Raw genomic sequence first — 21,237 nt, 5'->3', positions numbered from 1 at the left:
ATGTCTCTTGTCTTACCTAGTTTTTAAAATATTAAAAGTTTGAGGTTAGACAAAGTAAGTTTTTAAAAAGTTGAGATAGAATAGGCATGGAGCTATAGGCAAGTGGCAGACCCCTGCTTAGCATGGTCAAGGACCTTTGTTGCAGTCCTAGCATCACCAGAAAGAAGGAAATGTAAACCAGTTTGATGTCCTTTCATTGTAAGGTATAAGTATGTGTGAATTAATGAATGAAGTATTAAAATGGTAAGACTCTGGCGGTACACGCCTTTAATCCCAGTACCTGGGCAGCAGAGGCAGGTGGATCTCTGTGGGTTTGAGGCCAGCCTGGTCTACAAAGTGAGTTCCAGGACAGCAAGAGCTACATGGAGAAGCCTTGTCTTGAAAAAACAAATAAACAAAAATAGTAAGTACAACTTCTGCAACCAAAGGTACAGTGAGCAAAGATAGTTTATTAGTCTCAGGGAAATATTGACCCCGCCCCTACCCCCTTTCCTGTCCTGAGAAACAGCCAGTGTTCTGTGGACATTGACTTTTTTATAATTTTTTAAAGATTTATTTATTTATTATAAATACAATACTCTGCTAGCATGTATGCCTGCATGCCTGAAGAGGGCATTAGATCACATTATAGATGGTTGTGAGCTATCATGTGGTTGCTTAGAATTAAACTCAGGACCTCCGGAAGAGCAGTCAGTGCTCTTAACCTCTGAGCCATCTCTCCAGCCCGAAATTTGACTTTGAATATTGAGGACAGATACGTTGAAAATAAAACACTTCAGAGAAGATAATAAAAAGGAACCTCAGATGGACGTGGTGGTGCATAACTTTAATTCTAGCAGAGGCAGGAGGATCACTGTAAGTTTGAGGCCAGCCTGGTCCACAAAGTGAGTCCAGGACGGCCAAGATAGCATAGAGAAACCTTGTCTCAAAAAACAACAACAACAACAACAAAAACAAAAAACAAAAAAAAAAACCAAAAAGGAGCCTCACCGATGAAATGGGCCATGTATGTCTCTGTTTTAAATAATGTCTTACTTTGTCTCCCTGGCTGGCCTGGAACTCACTATATAGATGAGGCTGGCCTCAAATTTGTAGCAAGTCTCCTTTTTCTGCCTCCCAACGCTAAGATTATAGGTGTCACCTACCCTACCCAGTCCCAACCTATAGTTGGGTTTTATCCTGTTCTTGCCTTTGATCATCAGCTCACTTTTTCTGTTGCTCTTCTCTTCGTTTCCAGGACATACAGTCGCTGGTTGGCAGTCCCTCCACCCGTGGAGCACCTCATATTATTGGGGCAGAGGATGATGATTTCGGTGCTGAACATGAGCAGGTAATGACACTTGCTCTAAACAGCTGAACTATCAACTTTCTAAGATGTCTCACTCCATAAATGTTCTTTGGAAGTTGAAATAAAACTTGTTAAGGATATGATGCTGAATCTTAAAAGCCCAGCCTCTTGGGCTGGCTGCTTATTTTAGCTTTGAAGGGTAGTAGCTGACTGTAGGCTGCAGATGTGGGCTCATTTTATGAGTTACCTGAATGTTTCACTTATGAGGTGGGAAATATGATGATTAAAAATAAAGTTTACGAAAGCCAGTTATTCATTGATGGAAGGACGGTGATTAGCCTAATTCTTGTCTTTTTACCCTCTGATCTTGCTAAATGCAATGATTATTTTTAGGAAATTTTTTTTTTCTTTTTGGTATTAGAAAGATTTTTGAGGCACGGCCTCATGTAGCCCAGGCTGGCCTCATGTAGCCCAGGCTGGCCTGAAACTCTCAGTGTAGCTGAGGATGGCCTTGAACCCCTCATGTTTTCTTCATCTCCCAAGGGTAGAAGTTACTGCTGTGTAACTCCACTCTCATTTTCTAGTAGTTTTTAAACAACATTTTTGAGCCCTTAAGATCAGAGGATCATGAGTTTGAAGCTAATGCTGGCTACATTGTGAGTCTCCTTTTGCTTTATTTTCAGAAACAAAAGTAAGAAAAATAATTTTGTAATTAAAAAAAAAAACCATTCCCATTGTTTTGTCTTAGAGACGTGGCTTTTGCTTCCTTCCTTCTACTTCATGTATTTCTTAGTTCTGGTTCTTGGCTTCACTGTGCTGGGTAGGACTCCCAGCAGGAGGCGGAGCTAGTTTGGAGGAGCCTTGTTCTATGGAGTCCTCTTACACAGAAAACAGTGACTTCTGCATGCGCCAGGGCCTGACAGCTGCTTTTGTGGCTGCTCGAATGAGGTTAAGGGTTGTAAGTCCTAGCTTAATGGAAGCTTCCTTTTCCTTCCTTCTTCAAATCTTGACTAGATGTTGAATTTTGTTGAATGCCTTGGGGTGATTGGTTTTTCTGATTTACTCTCTAAATAAGGCAGATTTCATCGATTAAAATTAGTGTACTGGGGAGGCAGAGGCTGGTGGATCTCTGTGAGTTCAAGGCCAGCCTGGTCTACAAAGCAAGTCCAGGACAGCCAAGGCCTGCATTTGTGTTTGTGTGCTTTGTGTGTGCCTAGTGCCTGCAGAGCCCAGAAGAGGGCTCCAGAACCCCCAGAATGGAGTTAACAGAGGAACCAAATTCAGGTCTTCTGCAAAAGCTGGGTCATCTCCAGCCCTTACATCTGAATTTTTATTAAAAACAAAAACAAAAACAAAAACTAAGGAAGTCAATAAGCATACCTATAAGCCCAGCACTTGGGAGGCAGAGGCAGGGGGAACCAAGGGTTTGTTAGCTTGGATTTAGTGAGTTCAAGGCCAACCAAGGGTACATAGCAGGACCAAAAAACAAAACCAGACAGGGAAAAAACAGAACAAAATAAGAAACACCAAAAAAAAAAAAAAAAGAGAGAGAGAGAGAGGCGCGCGCGTGCTCACACACACACATACACACAAAGACCGACTGAAACAGGAAGGGGCCAGGTGATGAAACAGGCCCTTTAAAGGCGCCCTCCAGTAACCTCTGCCCTGTACCAGGGCCAAGTCCTCAAGTCCCTTCTTGCGTGCGCCTTTAGCTGGGAACTGCAGCCCTCAGCCACAAGCCTGCAGGACATTATAGACTGAAGCCATTTACAGGAGGTCAACATGAAACCATGGTGGCTGTGTTCAGTCATTCTTACAGATTTGATTTGTTTTGTTTTGTTTTAGCTTTTCAAGGCAGGGTTTCCCTGTGTAACCACGGCTGTCCTGGAACTCACTCTGTAGTGCCAGATAAAGAGATCTGCCTGGCTCTGCCTTCCAAGTGCTGGGATTAAAGGCGTGCATCACCGCCTGGCCTACACAAGTACACTTTTACTTCAGTTGTCAAGAGTTACTGATGTGTAATCATTTTTTCCCTCTAGATCAATGGACAGTGCAGCTGTTTCCAGAGCATTGAACTATTAAAATCTCGCCCTGCTCACTTGGCTGTTTTCTTACATCATGTAGTTTCACAGTTTGACCCTGCAACATTGGTAATATATTTTATCGTTTACGTGATTGAGCACCCACATACTGACTCACATGCTGGAGAACTTTTCACCTGTAAAATGAGTAGACAGACTTATTTTCTAAACATATAAGAATAGGTATGCAGGACACGTCAAATGTTATTAATTAAATTATTACTTTTTCTGTATGTGTGTTTTTTCCCCTCACTGTGTCTTTTTCATTTCTCTCTCCATGACAGCTCTGTTATCTCTATTCAGACTTGTATAAGCAGACGAACTCCAAGGAGACGCGGCGTGTCTTCCTTGAGTTCCATCAGTTCTTCCTGGACCGGTCTGCTGTAAGTCCATTCATTGCCTTATTGACCTTGGTTTCCTGTCCCTTAGCCAAGCTGCTGAAGTGTATCGTGGTTTTGGACATTCCTATTATATTGTGGTGCTTGATTATACTTGACTGACTTAAAAATAATCTCTAAATTAGTTTTGGAGTATACGAATTCTAGGGAGTATATGAATTTTAGGGAGTATATGTGTAGATTTGGAAATTTATATATGTATGATGAGAATGAGAAATGAAAAAGATAATATAGATGATAAATGTACATATTGGGACCCAAAGATGATACTCAGATAACTGAATTCTGAGTGCCCTTCTTTGAACATTAGAAACACAAATTTAACTGAAAGGTGGTGGGAAAGGCCGAGCACTGAAACCAGCGATAGCGACAGTGCTTTGTTTCACCAATAGGAAAGCCAGGAGCGAGGCTTGTTGGTAGAGTGCATGCCACACAGATGTGAAGATCCAAGTTTGGTCCCTACAATCTACATGAAAAGCTAGGTCCTGGGAAGGTGGAAACAGGACGATCCTGGAGGTTTGCTGGCCAGAAAGTCTAGCCAATCACTGGGCTCCAGGTTTTGTGAACAATCCTGTCACAAACAATAAGGTGGAGAGTGCTAGCAGATTACTACATTGTCTTCTGGCTTCCACTCATGTGCTTTTGTGTGCACATGTGTGTACTGTACACAAACATACACCATGCATATATACCCAAAAAATGCTAGTAAGGTCTTTCACTTTTTAAAAGTCTTTAATTTAATTTATTTATTTAAGATCTATTTGTTTATTTTATGTATACAACTGCAGGCCAGAAGAGGGCAACAGATTTCAGGATAGAGGGTTGTGAGCTTACCATGTGGTTGCCAGGAATTGAACTCAGGACCTCTAGAAGAGCTGACAGTGCTCCTAACTGCTGAGCCGGCTCTCTAGCCCCCTAAGTCTCTTATTTTTAAGCTGAAATTTATAGCATTGCTAATAAGTCCGGGTAAATAATAGTTAGCCCATAGTACTTCCTTGGATGATCTTGTTCCTTGACCCTTTTCCCTTCACCTTTTTGTTTGTTTGTTTGATATTTTTAAAACATTGTTTCCTTTGTGTGTGCACACATGTTTGTGTGTGCATACACATATCTGCATATACATGTGAGGCCAGAGGTCAACATCAGGTGTCTTTCTCTATTGCTTTACACCTTATTTTTTTAAATTATAGTTAAATTTATTAATGTGGGTGTGTGCATCCTTGTGCTAAGATGTAAGTATGGAGGTCAGAGGGCAACCTGTTGGAGTCAGTTCTTCCACTGTGGGTCCCAGGGATTGAATTCAGATTTCAGGCCTGATGACAGATATTTCACCTGCTCAGCCATCTCTCTCGCACTCCACATTATCTGTATTTTATTTTATTTTTTTAGTTTTTTGAGACAGGGGTTCTCTATGTTATTTTGGCTGCCCCATACTTGCTTTGTAGACCAGGCTGGCCTCGAACTCATGGCGATCTGCCTGCTTCTGCCTCCCAAGTGCTGGGATTAAAGTTGTGAGCTACCACACCTGCTCCACGTTATTTTTTGAGACCAGGTCTCTCACTAAATCTCAGGTCCGTGATTCTATAGACTAGCTGACCAGTGTGTGCTACGGAGCTTCTTACCCTGTGTCTGCCCCCACGTTGCTAGATTACAGTCACATGGCACCATGCCTTGATTCTGTGTGGATGCTCAGGTCCTCATGCCTATGTAGCAAGCACTCATCTGCACAAGCCATCTCCCATCTCCCCTGTCATCCCCTGCCCTCCAATCTTTACCCTTTATTTTTGCACAGGATTTCAGGCCAGCTATCAGTTCATTATGTCACTGAAAATGACCTTAAACTCCTGCTATTGCCTCTGTTTCCCAGGTTCAGGGATTAAAGGCATGTGCTACTGTATCTGGTTTTATGAGGTGCTGGGATGTCACCCATAGCTTCATGAATGCCAGGCAAGCACTCTGCCACATTTCCAGCCCTTGTCCTCTCACATTTGCTCTTCTTAGATGATTGCTTTAGACTCTAGTCTCCATTGCTTCTCTCCAAGGAGGACTTTACTTCCAACTGAAGGCTTTTTATTTTTATTTTATCTATTTATTTGTTTTTTTGTTATTTGTTTGATTTTGAGACAGTGTTTCTCGGTGTACTCCTGGCTGTCTTGGACTCACTTTGTAAATCAGGCTGGCCTCAAACTTAGAGAGATCCACCTGCCTCTGCCTCCCTGAATGCTGGGATTACAGGTGTGTGCTACCGTGCCCGACTGAAAGCTTTTTATTTTCCTGATTTTTATTTGCATGTATGTTATCTCTGTGGGTATGTGCTACTGTGGGTTTGTGCCACCTATGTGACTATGGTTGATAAAAGAAAGAGGGTCAGGGTGTAACTGAGCTCTGGTCCTTTGCAAGATCAACAAGTGCTTTTTGAAAAAAGATTTACTGATTATGTATACAGTATTTTGCCTGCATAAACACCTGCATGCCAGAAGAGGGCACCAGATTTCATTACAGATGGTTGTGAGCAACCATGTGTTTGCTGGGAATTGAACTCAGTACCTTTGGAAAAACAGCCAGTACTCTTAACCTCCGAGCCATCTCTCCAGCTCAGCCTTGGCTTCCTACTGTTTTCCTAGAAAGAGCGTAAAGTGTGGAAAACTAATCTAACCAGATACATCTGCTATTTCCATCATACTGTGCACCTGCCTATTTGTTGCTCATGATCTGTGTCAACATTAAAGTATAAGAATCCATATTAAAGCCGGGTGTGGTGGTACAAGCCTTTACTCCCAGCACTCGGGAAGAAGAAGCAGGTATATCTCTGTGAGTTCAAGGCCAGCCTGATGTACAAAGTGAGTCCAGGGCAGCCAAGGCTACACAGAGAAACCCTATCTCGAATCCCCCGCCCCAAAAGAATCCATATTAACGTGTTGATTCTTCTTTTTCTGTGACAAGTCATAATTTCATATGTGTGTGTGTTTATTTTATTTATTTCTGGTGCTGGGAATCACATCTCTGTCTTGTTCACTAAGCAAGGCTCTGCTACTGAGCTACATTGCTATCCCACATGCACTTTTTTTGTACTTGGAGCTAAAGTGCTTTTCTTCTCTGTTTGTGACGTCCTTTTCCTTTTTCTTGAAGCAGGGTCTGGTAAAGCCCAGGCAAGCCTTGGGCTTAAGATTCCCCCATCTCTGGTTCCCGAGTGTTGGGCTTACACACATGTATGAACATGTCTTGCCATTCTACTCTGCTTGAAATGAACAAAGGGGCCAGAGACATGGCTCACTCGGGGACGTGCTTGTGCAAATACAAGTACCTGAATTAGGTGTTTGCACCACATAAGAAGCCAGGCCTGGCTGCGCTAGGAGGGAAGGTGCGGAGATAATGATCCCAGGGGCGCTCCAGCCAATCTGACAGAATCAGTCAGTACCAGGTTCAGTGAGGGACCCTGTCTCAAAAGAATAAGGTAGAGAGTGATACAGAAAGCTGTCCTGCATTGGCCTTCACAGGTGTGTGCATGAGCAAACACACTCACCCACACATGTGCACACCATGTACATGCACCAAAATTAATATGTAAGGATCTCATATTTTAACACTGACTTCTTATTTCTTTCTTTTCTTCTTTGTGTGTTGTGCACACGCTTTGAGACAGATTTTTCCGTGTAGCCTTGGCTGTCCTAGGACTCACTCTAGACCATGCTGGCCTCGAACTCACAGAGATCCACTTGCGTCTGCTGGGACTAAGGGCGTGTACCATCATTGCCTGGCTAACACATTAATCACACTGACTTATTTTCAAATTTAAAACTTCATGTCTTTATACGAATTATTTAAATTTAGGAATTATATGACTTTAATAGGTGCACAGTATAAAATAAATATAAAAACTAAGATATTTCTTCTGAATACAAAATAATAAGATTTTCTGTCTAATTGTTGGCTGGAGAACATTGTAGTCCGATAATGACCCAAGTCTACATGCTTATGGGGAGAAATCCTGGATAGAAATGTTAATCAGAAGATGGTTGCCTTATTTGTACAGCAGGAACTACAGATGATTGCTGGAGATTTTAAGACTCAAAAACTCAACATGACATCCAGCACTTTCTCATTGGGAGTATACCTTGAGATTTTAAAGAAAATTACTGAAAAGAGCACGGTCTTAGGATATGCATCTCAGATTCAGAAATGAAAGTCATGCTTACTTACATGAGCCAGCTTTTCGTATGTGGTATACACATAAGCTTAGGTTTTACTTGCATTATTTCAGATAATATGTAACTGGTTATAGAGACCAGGGTTTCTAGTAAGCCAGTGTCAGATGTTTATGGTGAGTGACACTGAAGCATTTATGCTGCTGTCAAGTAAAGCAGCTGTAGCTTTTCCTCATGTCTAAGCAGTGGACTAGTCCAGGGCTATGACACTTAGATGAGTAAGGCTGGACCGTAACTTACCACGCTCTTCCGTCTATCGCAGGCCTCTGCAGAGCTGCTCTAACTTTCCTTTGCATTCTGTTTCAGCACCTGAAAGTTCCCGTTCCTGAGGAAATCTCTGCGGATCTAGGTAAGTTTGAGGCACCTAATGTCCCCAAAGACTAACATCTCTGTCAAAATGTAGCTCACCTCAGTTCCGCTGTTTTGTTAGTCAGTTTAGTCAGGCTGCTTTAATCACATGACTCACAGCAGAAAGAGAGTGTATGTAATACATTGACAAGATGGAGTTAAATTCTGACAGGATGTGTGTTAACTGCACTCAGTAACGTCTCCGGTGTATTAAGTCCAATTTGTTCTGTGTAATTCACTATGCTGCCAGTGTCAGGTTGTATAGAATATATCTCTAGATCAATTAATTCCTTCTCTTCATGCAGAAAAGAGAAGGCCTGAGCTCCTCCCTGAGGACGTGCACCGCCACTACATTCAAACTATGCAGGAGCGAGTCCACCCGGAAGTTCAGAGGCATTTGGAAGATTTTCGGTAATTTTGGTGTCAGAGAAGACTTGGGATGCATGCACATTCTGAGTTATTTGACTTATTTTTTAATAGGATAAAGCTACAGATTAAATATTCCACTCATCACTAGGTAAACCATATGGTCTTACCCTGTTATTAAGCATAATAGGCACCTGAAGTCAAAGGGCTGGGCGGTGGCTGAGAGTCTGTGGTGTCCATTCATGGCTTCCAGGAGACAAGCTCAGTGCTGTCCGTGCTGATCATGAAATGTGTCAAAATGTGTCAAGAGCACCACCAGAGCCCCTGCTGCCTGGGTCCCACGGGGGGCACATGACTAGTAACTTGTAGGTGGGTTGTCTAGACATCTAGAGGGAGATAGTTTGCCTCTGCTGAGATTTTCCTCCCTAACACTTTTAGACAGAAACGGAGCATGGGACTGACCTTGGCCGAGAGTGAGCTGACGAAACTTGATGCAGAGAGAGACAAGGACCGGGGAACTCTGGAGAAGGAGCGAGCGTGTGCGGAGCAGATCGTTACCAAAATCGAAGAAGTGCTGTAAGTCAGCTGCATGCTGAGATCTGGCAGGGCAGTCAGCTTGGACATGTAGCGCTGCATGCAGAGGTCTGACAGGGCAGTCAGCTTGGACATGTAGAGCTGCATCCTGAGATCTGACAGGGCAGTCAGCTTGGACATGTAGCGCTGCATGCAGAGGTCTGACAGGGCAGTCAGCTTGACATGTAGCACTATTTGTCATGACACTTGGAAACAATTTCTTCCTGATAGTTTAAAGTTCTTCTCTCCTTTTTTCTGAGCGTGGGTTAATGAGTAACTCCAAACTTGTAATCAGTAATCAAAGCCAGGAGAACACTTCCACCGCTTACTTCATAGGCGTTGCAAATATCAGTTGCTATAAAATGTGTTCAGCTAATACGTTGCCTATGAAACGCTGTGGCTCCTTAGTGGGCTAGAGCTCTTGTAGTATTTTATTCTAGATGTAGCTGGGCCCCAACACCCTTAGTTCTTTTCTATTGTTTCATGTATTTGAGCTTAAGTAGTAAATCTCTGATTAAATGTGTGTGTTTCTTTGATCTTTGTTGATAGTGCCTTGGATTGAGCCCAGGGCCCAGTGCCATATGAGGCAAGCACTCTGCCACTCACTTATAGATAGATTATCTCCAAATGTATATATTTCATCTTAAAATATTTTTATTTTCAGGATGACTTCTCAGGCTGTGGAAGAAGAAAGGAGGTAATATAATGTTTCTTATCACCCACTAGATCTATTTTCTATATGCTGTAAATGACAATTTCTTTTAAGTTCAAATATAGATTGTAGGCTCCCTCTGGTGGCCTGTATTTTATTTGACTAGTACTCTGTTGTTGGCTCCCTCTGGTGGCCTGTATTTTACTTGACTAGTAACTGTCACGTGAATAGAATCCGTTTCTGTGTGAGTCTGTAGTTTCTGCATTGATTAATTTCCAACACTGGGGCTTTAGAAATCATTTGATCTCTTTATCCTGACCATCCTTCCCGTTCTTTTTTGTTAAGTTTTGTTCTTTTTGAGACAGGGTTTCTCTGTGTAGCCCTGGCTGTCCTGGACTTACTTTGTAGACTAGCCTGACCTTGAACTCACAGAAATCCACCTGCCTCTGTCTCCCAAGTGCTGGGATCGGGATTCTTATTTTATTTAATCATTTCTCCTCCAGTTCCACAATGCAGTATGTTATTCTCATGTACATGAAGCATTTGGGAGTAAAAGTGAAAGAACCTCGAAACTTGGAGCACAAGCGGGGTCGGATTGGATTCCTTCCAAAGATCAAGGTAAGGCCGGGATGATCATAGAGTGGGCTGCCTTGCTCTTTCTTCACATTTGGTTATAGTGTTTCCCTTCGCAGTGTGTACTAAAATAGCACATTAGCACTAAGCGTCATAGGTCTAACCTGGTCTCTCTTATCTGGAAACCAAACGTCTAGTGAAAAATACACACACGTATTAGCTTATTATTATCAGATTAAAGTGAAGAGATTATATTATTATATATTATTGTTATTAGATAAAGTAAAGAGAGATTATATTATTAAATGTTATTGTTATTAGATAAACTAAAGAGAGGTTTTATGTCTGCCATCTGCAACTGAGTGCCTAAGAGTTTTGCTTCAGAGTGCCTGTCTCAGTTTGTAGTTACTTGGTTTTATTTAATGCTTGTTAGAGTATAAGGGTCTATTCAGACCAGTGCAATTCTCATTACTATGCCCCCAGTTTTTAGCATCATGCCTTCACATATTATGAAGGTGTTGACTGGATGAATGAATGGTAAAGTCTCCTGACATATATGTCAATTTTGTCAACAGGCTTCTAGCAAAATTGCCCTTTTCTTTTCTAAGAGTATCATTTCTATTGAAATGACAGCTTGAAAGCTGAGTGTCATAGTGCAGGCCTGTACTACCAGCACTTGGGAGGTACGAGCAGGAGGATCCAGAGTTCAAGGCCACCTTTGGGCTTAAGGCCAGCCTAGACTGCATCAGATGCTGTCTCAAACCAAGAAACACAAAAATAAAAATATAAGGCATCTTGAGTTTGAGGTTCACACCTAGTTTTCCAAGCTCCATAATCATGTTGCTGTGTTTGAAAGCCACACAAAGCCTGCTGTTTGATGTCTCTTACCTTGTTGCAATTGTACCTTGAATATAGCAAAGCATGAAGAAAGATAGAGAGGGCGAAGAGAAGGGGAAGCGGAGAGGATTCCCCAGCATTTTGGGACCCCCACGGAGACCCAGCCGCCACGACAACAGTGCAAGTAGGTTGAATCTTGAGACATTGTGTCCTGCTGCTCTTGATCAGAAGTTCTTTCGATCAGGATGCGCTTGCTGCCGGAGGCGGCTGTTCTAGAGCTAATGTTACCAATGCTCCACTGGGCCTTGCTTCCCTCTAGTGCTGTTTCTGAACTAAGTTCCCCCGAGGTGCTATATTAATTGTTGTAAATATCTTCATCCATGACACTGTACCATCACATAACCTGTCATGACTTAGAACCTCTGGGTTTATGCATGCATATTTGTTATGTTTGCTAAATTAAAAAAAAAAGTTTTGGGCCAGGGAGCTGCCTCAGTTGGTAACATTCTTGGAGGAGACCTAAGTTCACTCTGTAGAACCCACATTGAGGGAAAAGAGTGCCTCATATTGTGGCTTGAATCTGGGTGATCCCTGGCCTGCTAGCCTGGCCTTTTTACAGAGTTCCAAGCGAGCAGGGACTTTGTCTCAAAAAAGAATGTGGACGTTGCCTGCGGAATGGGAGTGGCACTCAGAGTTGTCTCATTCAGACCTGCACACACATGTGCACCTGCACACATGGACACACACACCTCTCTTTCTCTCACACGCGCGCGCGCGCACACACACACACACACACACACACACACACACACACACACTGGTCATGGATTGTTCCACCTTAACTTGTTTAATCTCTTTGTTCTTACTGTTCTTTACTCTCTCCATGCTTCTATAGTTTCTGTCTGGCCATTGTACTTTTTCTGATATCCCGTCACCTCCATCTGCAGAGAGAGAGATCAGACCACTAGACGGGGTGGCAGCAGAGGTAGAAATGTGGTACCATGGGATGGTAGCTAGCCTGTGCTGTGCTTCTCATCTGAGACATCTCTGCATCTGGAGATGCTGACATGCTGAGTTGACAGTCCTGTTGAGGACAGTGATGCTGCATCTCCAGGCCATGATTCTCATGCAAATTACGGTAACCTTGGCTGGGAAGCTGTGACAGGTAGAGGAAATCTTCAGAGAAGGAGGAGAAGATGGACTTAAATTCAGGGCATACAGAGCCAAGTGAGGCTGTGTCGGGTAGCAGAGGGATGACCTAAGTGTCTCAGGTTTCTAAGACTACCTGACAGGGACAGGATGGTCTTTGATACAGTGGTGACATTGGGAGTGCAGAAGGAAAAGAGGAGTAGCCCTTGCTTAGCACTCATGGATAAAGGCTGCTTCTTTATTTTTACAGATGATAGATCTATGTCTCCCAGCATTCCCTCTGCCTTTCCTACCGCTGCTCTCCATCTCCTCTTTATATTCTCTCTTTCCCTGCTCCATTCCTCTTAATGTTTTCATCTACTCTCTTCTTTCTTTCCCTATTTATTCTTTCATCTCCCCACCTTTCTCTTTGTCTCTGTTTCTTTCTTTGCGTAATAACAGTAGACACTTATTCAAATATTTCATCTACCCCCTTTTCCTCCAGCCCCTTTGCAACACAGGCCGGTGATCCCTGCTCTCTGTTCAGTTGGCAGGGCCATGGAGATACAGAAGCTGCGCCACCCGAAGCACATATCTGCACCCTCGTCTGTAAGCCCTGAGCCCCAGGACCCTGTCAAGTTGCGCCAGAGTGGGTTAGCCAGTGAGGGAGCAGACACTGGATACCTGCCTGCAAGTTCCATGTCCTCTGCCACATCAGGGGCTGCTCTTTCCCAGGAGGGAGCCAAAGAGAATGATGCAGGTGAGCCACGCTTTAGTCCAGCCGAACCTGACGACAAGATTTGGGTATAGAGCAAACTGAGCAGTGGAGGTAGAGAGTGTTTCAGCTGAAACTGAATCCCAGTTTAATTTGATTTAAATATTTTTGTATTCAACAGCCTGCAATAAACATATGCTGAATGACATTTTGTAGTTTTCCTTTATATGTGTGTGTGTGTCATGTACACACACACACACACACACACACACACACACACACACACACACACACCAAATAAATGTAAAACATGGTTTTAATTTAAAAAAAAAAAAGGAAACAGGACAAGTAGCCTGATGGTGAAGAGCAGGATGGAGTGAAACACTGGTATAATAAGCACTCTGGTGTAAGTGGCCACGTCGTTGCATGATTGGAGGTAGTAAGAAGAAAACACTCAAACCAGCACACCTAACCTGAGGAACAGTACACTTTTATGCTGCAGGTCGTATTTGACAGTAGGCATATTGCCGTAGTAATGAAAACACATTTGATTGGTTTTCACACACTTACAAGCATCTTAATAGATAAAGTACAAAATAGACATTTTATTGTGACCACAGATCAGAAATGTAAGAAGAATTCAGGAAGGAAATATACGGGCATTAAATCCCTAGCCTGGCATACAAGAATTAGCATTCTCCTTGATGTAGTAAAATGGATCCATTTTTTGATTTCTGTAATGCCTCCTAACCCAATTGGTTAAAAACGTAACTATCAAGTATTGGGAGGGGCAGAAAGTGAAGGCAGGATGCCTAGAAGAAGAGATCTAGAGGGTAAACCAAGAGAAAGTGTTCATTGGAATTGTTCTGCTCTGACAGCGGGTGAGGCAGGAAGAGGCTGCTTCTCATCAGTGTCCCCAGCTGACATGGTGCCTTGTCTTGTCTTGTTTTGTTTTTTATTAATTTTCACAATTTCATTTATGTACACCTGGCATACTTCCTACCTCTCTTCCCCAGTCTCCCATCTCTCTCCTGTTGGAGTCTGGGGGGCTTAGCAGAGGATGTACAGCTAAAGAATAATTTCACCTCTCCCAGAGTCCACCGATAGGCAGTAGTTCAGGGTAAAGGACATGTGTGGAAGTCAGGCATTCTCCTTCAGTCAAGGATCAAACTCGGGTCATCAGGCTGTGGGCAGGCACTTTCACCTGCTGCATCACCTCACCAGCTCCTCCCCTGGCTTTTTAAGAGGGTATTTAAAGATGATTTTCTTGCCAGGTGTGGTGATGTATGTTTATAATCCCATCTCTCAGGAGGTAGAGGCTGGCAGATATTGGGGAATTCAAGGCCTGCCAGGGTTGTTTCAAAAACAAACTTTTTGTCATTTGTTTTTTAATGTATTGAGGAGTTTTATATGCTAAAGTCTTGATTCTAGCTGTCCTATTTAAGAAGAATGAGGCTGTGAATTAGGCTGAAGTTCTTCTGGGGATTGGTGAGGCTTTTGGTTGTTGATGTTGCTGTTTTATTTTAAACAGTTAGTGGCTGACTTTTTATTTTTTATTTTTTTATTTTTTTTTTTTTAGGATCAAAACAAGTTGGAGAAGCATCGGCGCCTGGAGACTGCGTGGACACCACTCCTCGTGTCCCCAATACCGTGTTTGACTTCCCTGCGCCTTCGTTAGATCAAGTACAGGAGGAAGAATGTGAAGTAGAGAGGTAATCCCACGGGAGCGCCAGTGCTCTGCGCACTGCGTGTTTCCTGAACCGTCACTCCTTATGTCGCCCAGTACTGTCTCTCATAGAATGCTTTGAAAGAAGTCTGGTTAGCAGCAAATACTAAATCCTACTGAATTTTTTCTGTTATTTTATGTTAAATAACTTCTGTATCTTGGGATATGTCTTCTTGATCTCCATTTTGTTCTCCTGTAATTCCTTATTCTCTTGTTTTAGGGTGGCAGAACATGGAACCCCAAAGCCCTTTCGAAAGTAAGTACATCTTAAGTAGCGTTCATTTAAATTGAGGCTTTGCCCTCTAAAGTCCTAATCTTAAAGGAAAAGAAAGGCTGATCATAGTGTGTGAGTGTAAGGGAAAGCTCTCAGGACACCCAGATGATCCGAAGGCTGCATACACGTGTGCACACAGGAACACATGTTTCCTAAGAGCATTGGGTCAGATGCAGAGTACCTGGTTTACAGGAGATTAAGACTCCTGGGACTTCAGGGCTAGCTCAGCTGGTATAGCATTTGCCCCACAAGTATGAGGACGTCAGCTCAGATGCCCAGTACCCATGTGAAAAGCCAGGCATGAGATGACCCTGTCAAAAAGAATAAGGTGAAGAGCAGTCAAGGAAGACACCCAAAGCCAGCCTCTGGCCTCCAGATGCATGTGCATCCTATAGACATGCATCCATCCATGCACGGACATAACAGAAAAGGTTTGTGTGTCTTCCATTGTCCACCTGAAGCCCTCAAACAGGATTTGACATTTGTTTGTTTGATTAGGTTTGACAGCATCGCCTTTGGAGAAAGTCAGAGCGAGGATGAGCAGTTTGAAAACGACCTAGAGACGGATCCGCCCAACTGGCAGCAGCTTGTTAGTAGAGAGGTGTTATTGGGACTGAAACCTTCTGAGATCAAAAGGCAGGAAGTAATTAATGGTAAGTTTAACTGTGTCAGCCTTACACAGTGAGATTCACCAGAACGCAGCAAATCTCTCAGCCTTTGAATTCTCATTGTTTTCCTATTAGCCTTTTGTTTTTGTTTTTTGTTTTCATATGTATCCATGTCCTATCACCACCCATAATCGTCCTTTTTTTTTTTTTTTTACATATTTTATTACATATTTATTACATATACAATGTTCTGCCTCCATATATACCTGCACCAGAAGAGATCACATTATAGATGGTTGTGAGCCACCATGTGGTTGCTGGGAATTGAACTCAGGACCTCTGGAAGAGCAGTCAGTGCTCTCAACCTCTGAGCCATCTCTCCAGCCAGACAAAATTAAACTAGATTCTTGAGCCTTTAAACATAAACACTGTGAGTGATGATGATATACTTTGTTTGTAGTCTGAAAGGAAAGGGTGTTCAACTTTCAGGAGACTGGAGGTCTGCAGCATCATAGACAGCTGTGGGACACTAGCCCTGCCTGCCTTGAGATTATGTTGTAGGCATAGATTATCAAGGACAAGCTAAATTTAAGGAGTTAGTTGAATCAATGGGTCATCCCAGTCCAGGTGACCGGCTGATACTGAGGGGAGTTGAACAGGAGCACAGTGCAGCCAGTCACAGTACATCTACAGTGGAGCGGGGAGAGTAGCTGCTGCTGTGCCCTCCTGCTTGTCTCTTCTAGCCTTCTCCTGGCCTATGGAGGCCCAGATCCCCTGCCTACAGAGTAGCATTGCCCATGATGCACTGGGTTCTACATCTTTCAACGGGACCACCCCACCCCAGATACACCCACAGACCTACCTGTTACAGGCATTTACTCAATTGAGACTCTTTCCCAGGTGATCTAAGTGGTGGCAAGTTGCCATCAGTTTCCCTCACATGTACGTAACAAGTATGTGATGTGTGTGCTGTACCCTCTACCATCCCTATGACTTGGTTTCAATAAGAATCTCATTTTTTATGACAGTGAGGTATAGTAAAGTTGCAGAATGACTCCAGAAATGAAGTTTTATGGGCAAATATAGAAAACTAAATCTATTACTTCTGAAGGCTATTTTAATAGAATTTACCATATTCTGGTGTGATAAGTTCTTTTGAAAATGGGTGAGTTTGGAGTGAGTGCTAATTCAACTTTCAAATATAAAATATTTCTGAATGTTGCTTTTCATTAGTTTGTTGTGTTTCATGGAATCAGTATGATTTTTAGAGATGTGCCATCCCTTCTAAATGTTAAAGAATTTATTACATAATTCATTTGCCGCCTAATAACAGTGGAAAACATGTTGAGTCCCATGGAATGAGTCTAAGTTAAACATCCTGTACCCTCTTCTTCCCTCCCCGGCCTAGAACTGTTCTACACTGAGAGAGCTCATGTCCGGACACTGAAGGTTCTTGACCAAGTATTCTATCAGCGCGTCTCCAGAGAAGGGATTCTGTCACCCTCAGAACTGCGCAAGATTTTCTCAAACTTGGAAGATATTCTTCAACTTCATGGTAAGAGAAATTGGCTGTCTACATTTCCAGTAGAGAAAAGACTATGACCATGTAAAGGCAGTTCAGCGACACGGTACAAATAGTTGGGTATGATTTTATGCATACCTGACACTTTGTAAACACATGCTACAGAGACATGATCAGGTCTCTGACTAAAAATTTCCCCATTAATGTATAAAAATATTAACCTTTTATATACAAAGTACTAACATTGGGCTTTTCTTGTCTAAAGTTAGTACTTAAAGTGAAAAACATGAATAGTCAAAATTACCCATGATAATATCTTATCAATTACAGTATATGTATATAACTGTGTGTGTGTGTATCAAACAGTATATATTACTATGTATAGTTTTAAAGTATATATCATATGTAATAATATGCATGTAAATATGTTTTATAAATAGTCAAATTAATATTAATCATATGGTTGGATAGTTTTCAGCAAGTGTTATTGTTTGGTGCTTAGGGCACATGCATGTGTCTTGCCCCTGGTGAGTCCCCTGGACTTCTGAGGGAGTGTAGGATGCTCTTCTCTCTGGAAGCCACTGTTTCTTTATGACACTTAATTTTCAGTCTTTCTTGGTCAAAGGAATTACCAGTTTGTCAACCCAAGCAATGCTTTTTGTGGGCGATTTCGGTGGTATGCAGTGTATTGTTTATACCCGGGGTCTTTGTGAGCTTGGCTACAGAATGAGGCCTTGAGGGTAAATAAATACTTGATGCAGCTACACTATAGGCAGTGTACTAGTTCCTAAAATACAGCGTTTAGTGCTTTAAGGCCTATGTCCAGGAAGAGTTTTTGGGCTCTAACGGTGTAAGCATTGTGTATAGATTACATTAACGTATATTGGGAGCAGCTGGTTCCTGCTACCAGTAATTCAGATTAAAATGAGTGTGGGCTTATGGTTTGTTTGTTTGTTTGTTTTTTCTTTTTCCTTCCTTAGTTGGGTTAAATGAGCAAATGAAAGCTGTTCGAAAGAGGAATGAGACCTCTGTTATTGATCATATTGGGGAAGATCTGCTCATCTGGGTAAGGAAATTGAGAATTTCTTTTAAATTAAGACACTTGATCAGATTCAGGGGCAAGTAATAAATACTTCCAAACTACAAACACATCCGTTTTGCCGAGTTAAAATGCAAACGAAAAGTCTTGTTTTGTGGGTCAGTGTGTTCTAATCTGTATGTGATCAGAGTAAACAGTGGGTTTTATTGAGATACAGGCACACTGGGTCTTTAGGTTTTAAAGACTACGGAGTAATGCATCTTATTCATTTAAGTGATAAAGACTTTTTGCCATCTTTGTTGTTCAAATACCAGATAGGTATTATACGGTATTAGGCAATTATAGGTCACAAGTCTCAGTAGTGAGAAATACTTAATCTTATTTCAGAGGCTATGGTAGCTGTCAAATTCTGTCTATCTGTCCAGATTTATCTTATTGTATACACATGATTGTTTTGCCTCTATGAATGTGTCTACATTACTTGTATGTCTCCAGCCCACAGAGGTGAAAAGGCATCAGATCCAGTTTGGATTCCCTGGATCTGTAGTTATGGACTGTTGTGAAGCACCATGTCGGTGCCGGGAACTGAATGCAGGTCCACTGTAAGATCACACGTGCCACTCAGCCGTCTTTCCAGCCCTGACTGTCAATTTATATTGAACAAAACTGTATAGTTCATGGGAAAGTGGCAATCAAGACACATGGCTTCTGCTCTCACAGACCTTGAGATGGGAAAACTGTGGGCTTTAGACAGAATCTCAGTAGTTAGTCCTGGCTGGCCTGGAACTTTTGTTTTGTTTTTTGTTTTATGAAATAGGGTCTTACTATGTAGCCCCAGTTGATGTAGAACTCACCCAGGCCTGCCTGCCTCTGTTCCCAAGTGCTGAATTAAAGGTGTGCCATGCCATGCCTGGCCATTGATGTCACCTTTTTAAAGTAGCTACTGCCTGTGAATAAAGAGAATGTCTGTGGCTCACAACTTTAATAGAAGGCAATTAGCAACACTTTAATTATGTCCACATAAATTTATTACATCCCATTCATTTATTACTTAGGCAGTGCCACTACATGATTGCACACCTTTCAAAATGATTGACAACTGAAACATCCACTAAAGTAGCCTTAGCCTTACTGCGGGCAGTAGTCTGCACTAAGCTAAGCTACTTAGTCACAGTGGGTCTCATTTAGCTACTTGTCCAGAACATGGACAAGACATCTTAATCCAGGCCCACGGTGATGCTGACTCAGGTTCCAAAGTGTTTCCTCCCCAGGCCCACTGGGTGTTGTTGTTGTCAGGGGCTATAGCCCCTGAATGCTGCTTGCTCTTGTGTTTATTCTGTGGTATTGTGACTCATCTTGGTTTTGATTTCAGTGTAGCAGTGTATCTATTGCCTGGATAGTACATTATTTAACTTGAAACAAAAAGCTTAGAATCTCACAAATTCAGCATTTCCTTTTTAAAATGTGACAGTGTGAAATCAGTTTCTTTTCTTTCTTTCTTTTTCTTTTTTTTTTTGAGGGCCCAATAGCGTGTTCCCTGGCTACACTGTAGTTTGAACCGAGGACCTTCTGCTTGTTAAGGCGGCAGATGTGATAACCACCACGCTATAGGGCCCCTGTGACATCAGTTTCTTATGTCAAACATGAAAGTTCTATAGACTTAAGATACTGCACTTTGCCAGGTGTGGTGGTGCACGCCTTTAATCCCAGCACTCAGGAGGCAGAGACAGGTGGATCGTTGTGAGTTCAAGGCCAGCCTGGTCTACAAAGCGAGTCTAGGACAGCCAAGGCTACACAGAGAAACCCTGTCTTAGGGAGAGGAAAAAAAAAGATGCTGCATCTTGATTTCAGGTTTATTTAAGATTTTTTTTAGCTGTTTTAAAGATTGTTATTAAAGCACAAAATCATAGTTGGTTATTTCATCATATGGTAAAATAGATCTGTCAGCATAACAGGACCCCAAAAAGGGTTTGTTTTGTTTTGTTTTGTTTTGTTTTGTTTGTTTTTGTTTTTCAGTGCTAAAGATAGAACCCAGGGCTTTACATATATTAGGCAAGCATTGTACCACCTCCTATCCCAAGAAGTATATTCTTAACCAATTGTATTTAAAAATAGGAGTCGGGGAACAGGATTAATAAACTAATCTGATTTGTTATCCATTGGATATCAAGTGTTGATTTAGGGGGAAATAGTTATCATAAAAACTAAAAGTAGGGCCTGGAGAGATGGCTCAGTGGTTAAGATCTTTGTCTGCTCTTCCAGATAGTTTTGAGTTCAATTCCCAGCAACCACATGGTGGCTTACAGCCATCTCTTGTGTGATCTGATGCCCTCTTCTGGCCTGCAGGTGCACAATCATATAGAGTGCTCATATACATTAAATAAGTAAATAAATAAATAATTCAATCTTAAAAAAAAAAAAAAAAACTAAAAGTAAAAGCATCAAGAGGTCTTTAGATCTGTATTTAATATTGCCAGTTTTTGGTTTACCTACTTTTTTTGGTGCGTGGCTTTGTGGCCAGGGCCTTGTACACACTAAGCTTGTGCTCTAGCTCTGAGCTCTGCTTTTGTTTCCTCTCCTTGTGTATTTAAAACCTGTCTATTACAGTCATTGGGGAGAGGGCATGTTTGTGTCCTGGTGCATGTGCTGGGGTCAGAGGACAGCTTCTCTGGGTGAGCTGGCTTCTCTCCTCCAAGTAGGTTCTGGAGGTCAAACTCAGGTGTCAAGCCTACATGGCAGGTACTTTGAGCCTCTCACCAGCCCCTCTTCTACTATGTTTATTTTGTTTAATTTTGAGAGTTTTATACATGAATACTATACTTGCATTATTTCCAAGTTTTAGCTCGGATGTCTTCTTTATCTGTCAGTCTCTCTATCTGTCTCTGTCTTTGTCTCTGTCTATCT

At 42.1% G+C, this 21,237-nt stretch overlaps 1 protein-coding gene across 5 annotated transcripts in view; it reads left to right on the top strand.

Annotated features, from left to right (window-relative positions):
- ARHGEF12 (Rho guanine nucleotide exchange factor 12) overlaps positions 1–21,237 on the top strand; it is a 129,332-nt gene that overhangs the window by 81,784 nt on the left and 26,311 nt on the right. For all 5 annotated transcript variants that reach the window (XM_084783594.1, XM_084783592.1, XM_084783593.1 and 2 more), the window contains 15 exons: positions 1,238–1,330; positions 3,328–3,438; positions 3,654–3,752; positions 8,279–8,321; positions 8,626–8,731; positions 9,125–9,262; positions 9,924–9,956; positions 10,415–10,529; positions 11,400–11,505; positions 12,997–13,209; positions 14,744–14,876; positions 15,111–15,146; positions 15,663–15,817; positions 17,181–17,327; positions 18,275–18,360. In XM_084783594.1, the coding sequence (XP_084639720.1) occupies positions 1,238–1,330; positions 3,328–3,438; positions 3,654–3,752; positions 8,279–8,321; positions 8,626–8,731; positions 9,125–9,262; positions 9,924–9,956; positions 10,415–10,529; positions 11,400–11,505; positions 12,997–13,209; positions 14,744–14,876; positions 15,111–15,146; positions 15,663–15,817; positions 17,181–17,327; positions 18,275–18,360 (1,614 nt within the window). The remainder of the gene's footprint in view (positions 1–1,237; positions 1,331–3,327; positions 3,439–3,653; positions 3,753–8,278; positions 8,322–8,625; positions 8,732–9,124; positions 9,263–9,923; positions 9,957–10,414; positions 10,530–11,399; positions 11,506–12,996; positions 13,210–14,743; positions 14,877–15,110; positions 15,147–15,662; positions 15,818–17,180; positions 17,328–18,274; positions 18,361–21,237) is intronic.

Source organism: Acomys minous (assembly GCF_964271855.1).
Source record: "Acomys minous genome assembly, chromosome: 5".
In the NCBI taxonomy this organism is placed as follows: Eukaryota; Metazoa; Chordata; class Mammalia; order Rodentia; family Muridae; genus Acomys; species Acomys minous.
The sequence above is the reverse complement of the archived record's forward strand: the minus strand, read 5'-3'. Positions and strand labels throughout refer to the sequence as shown.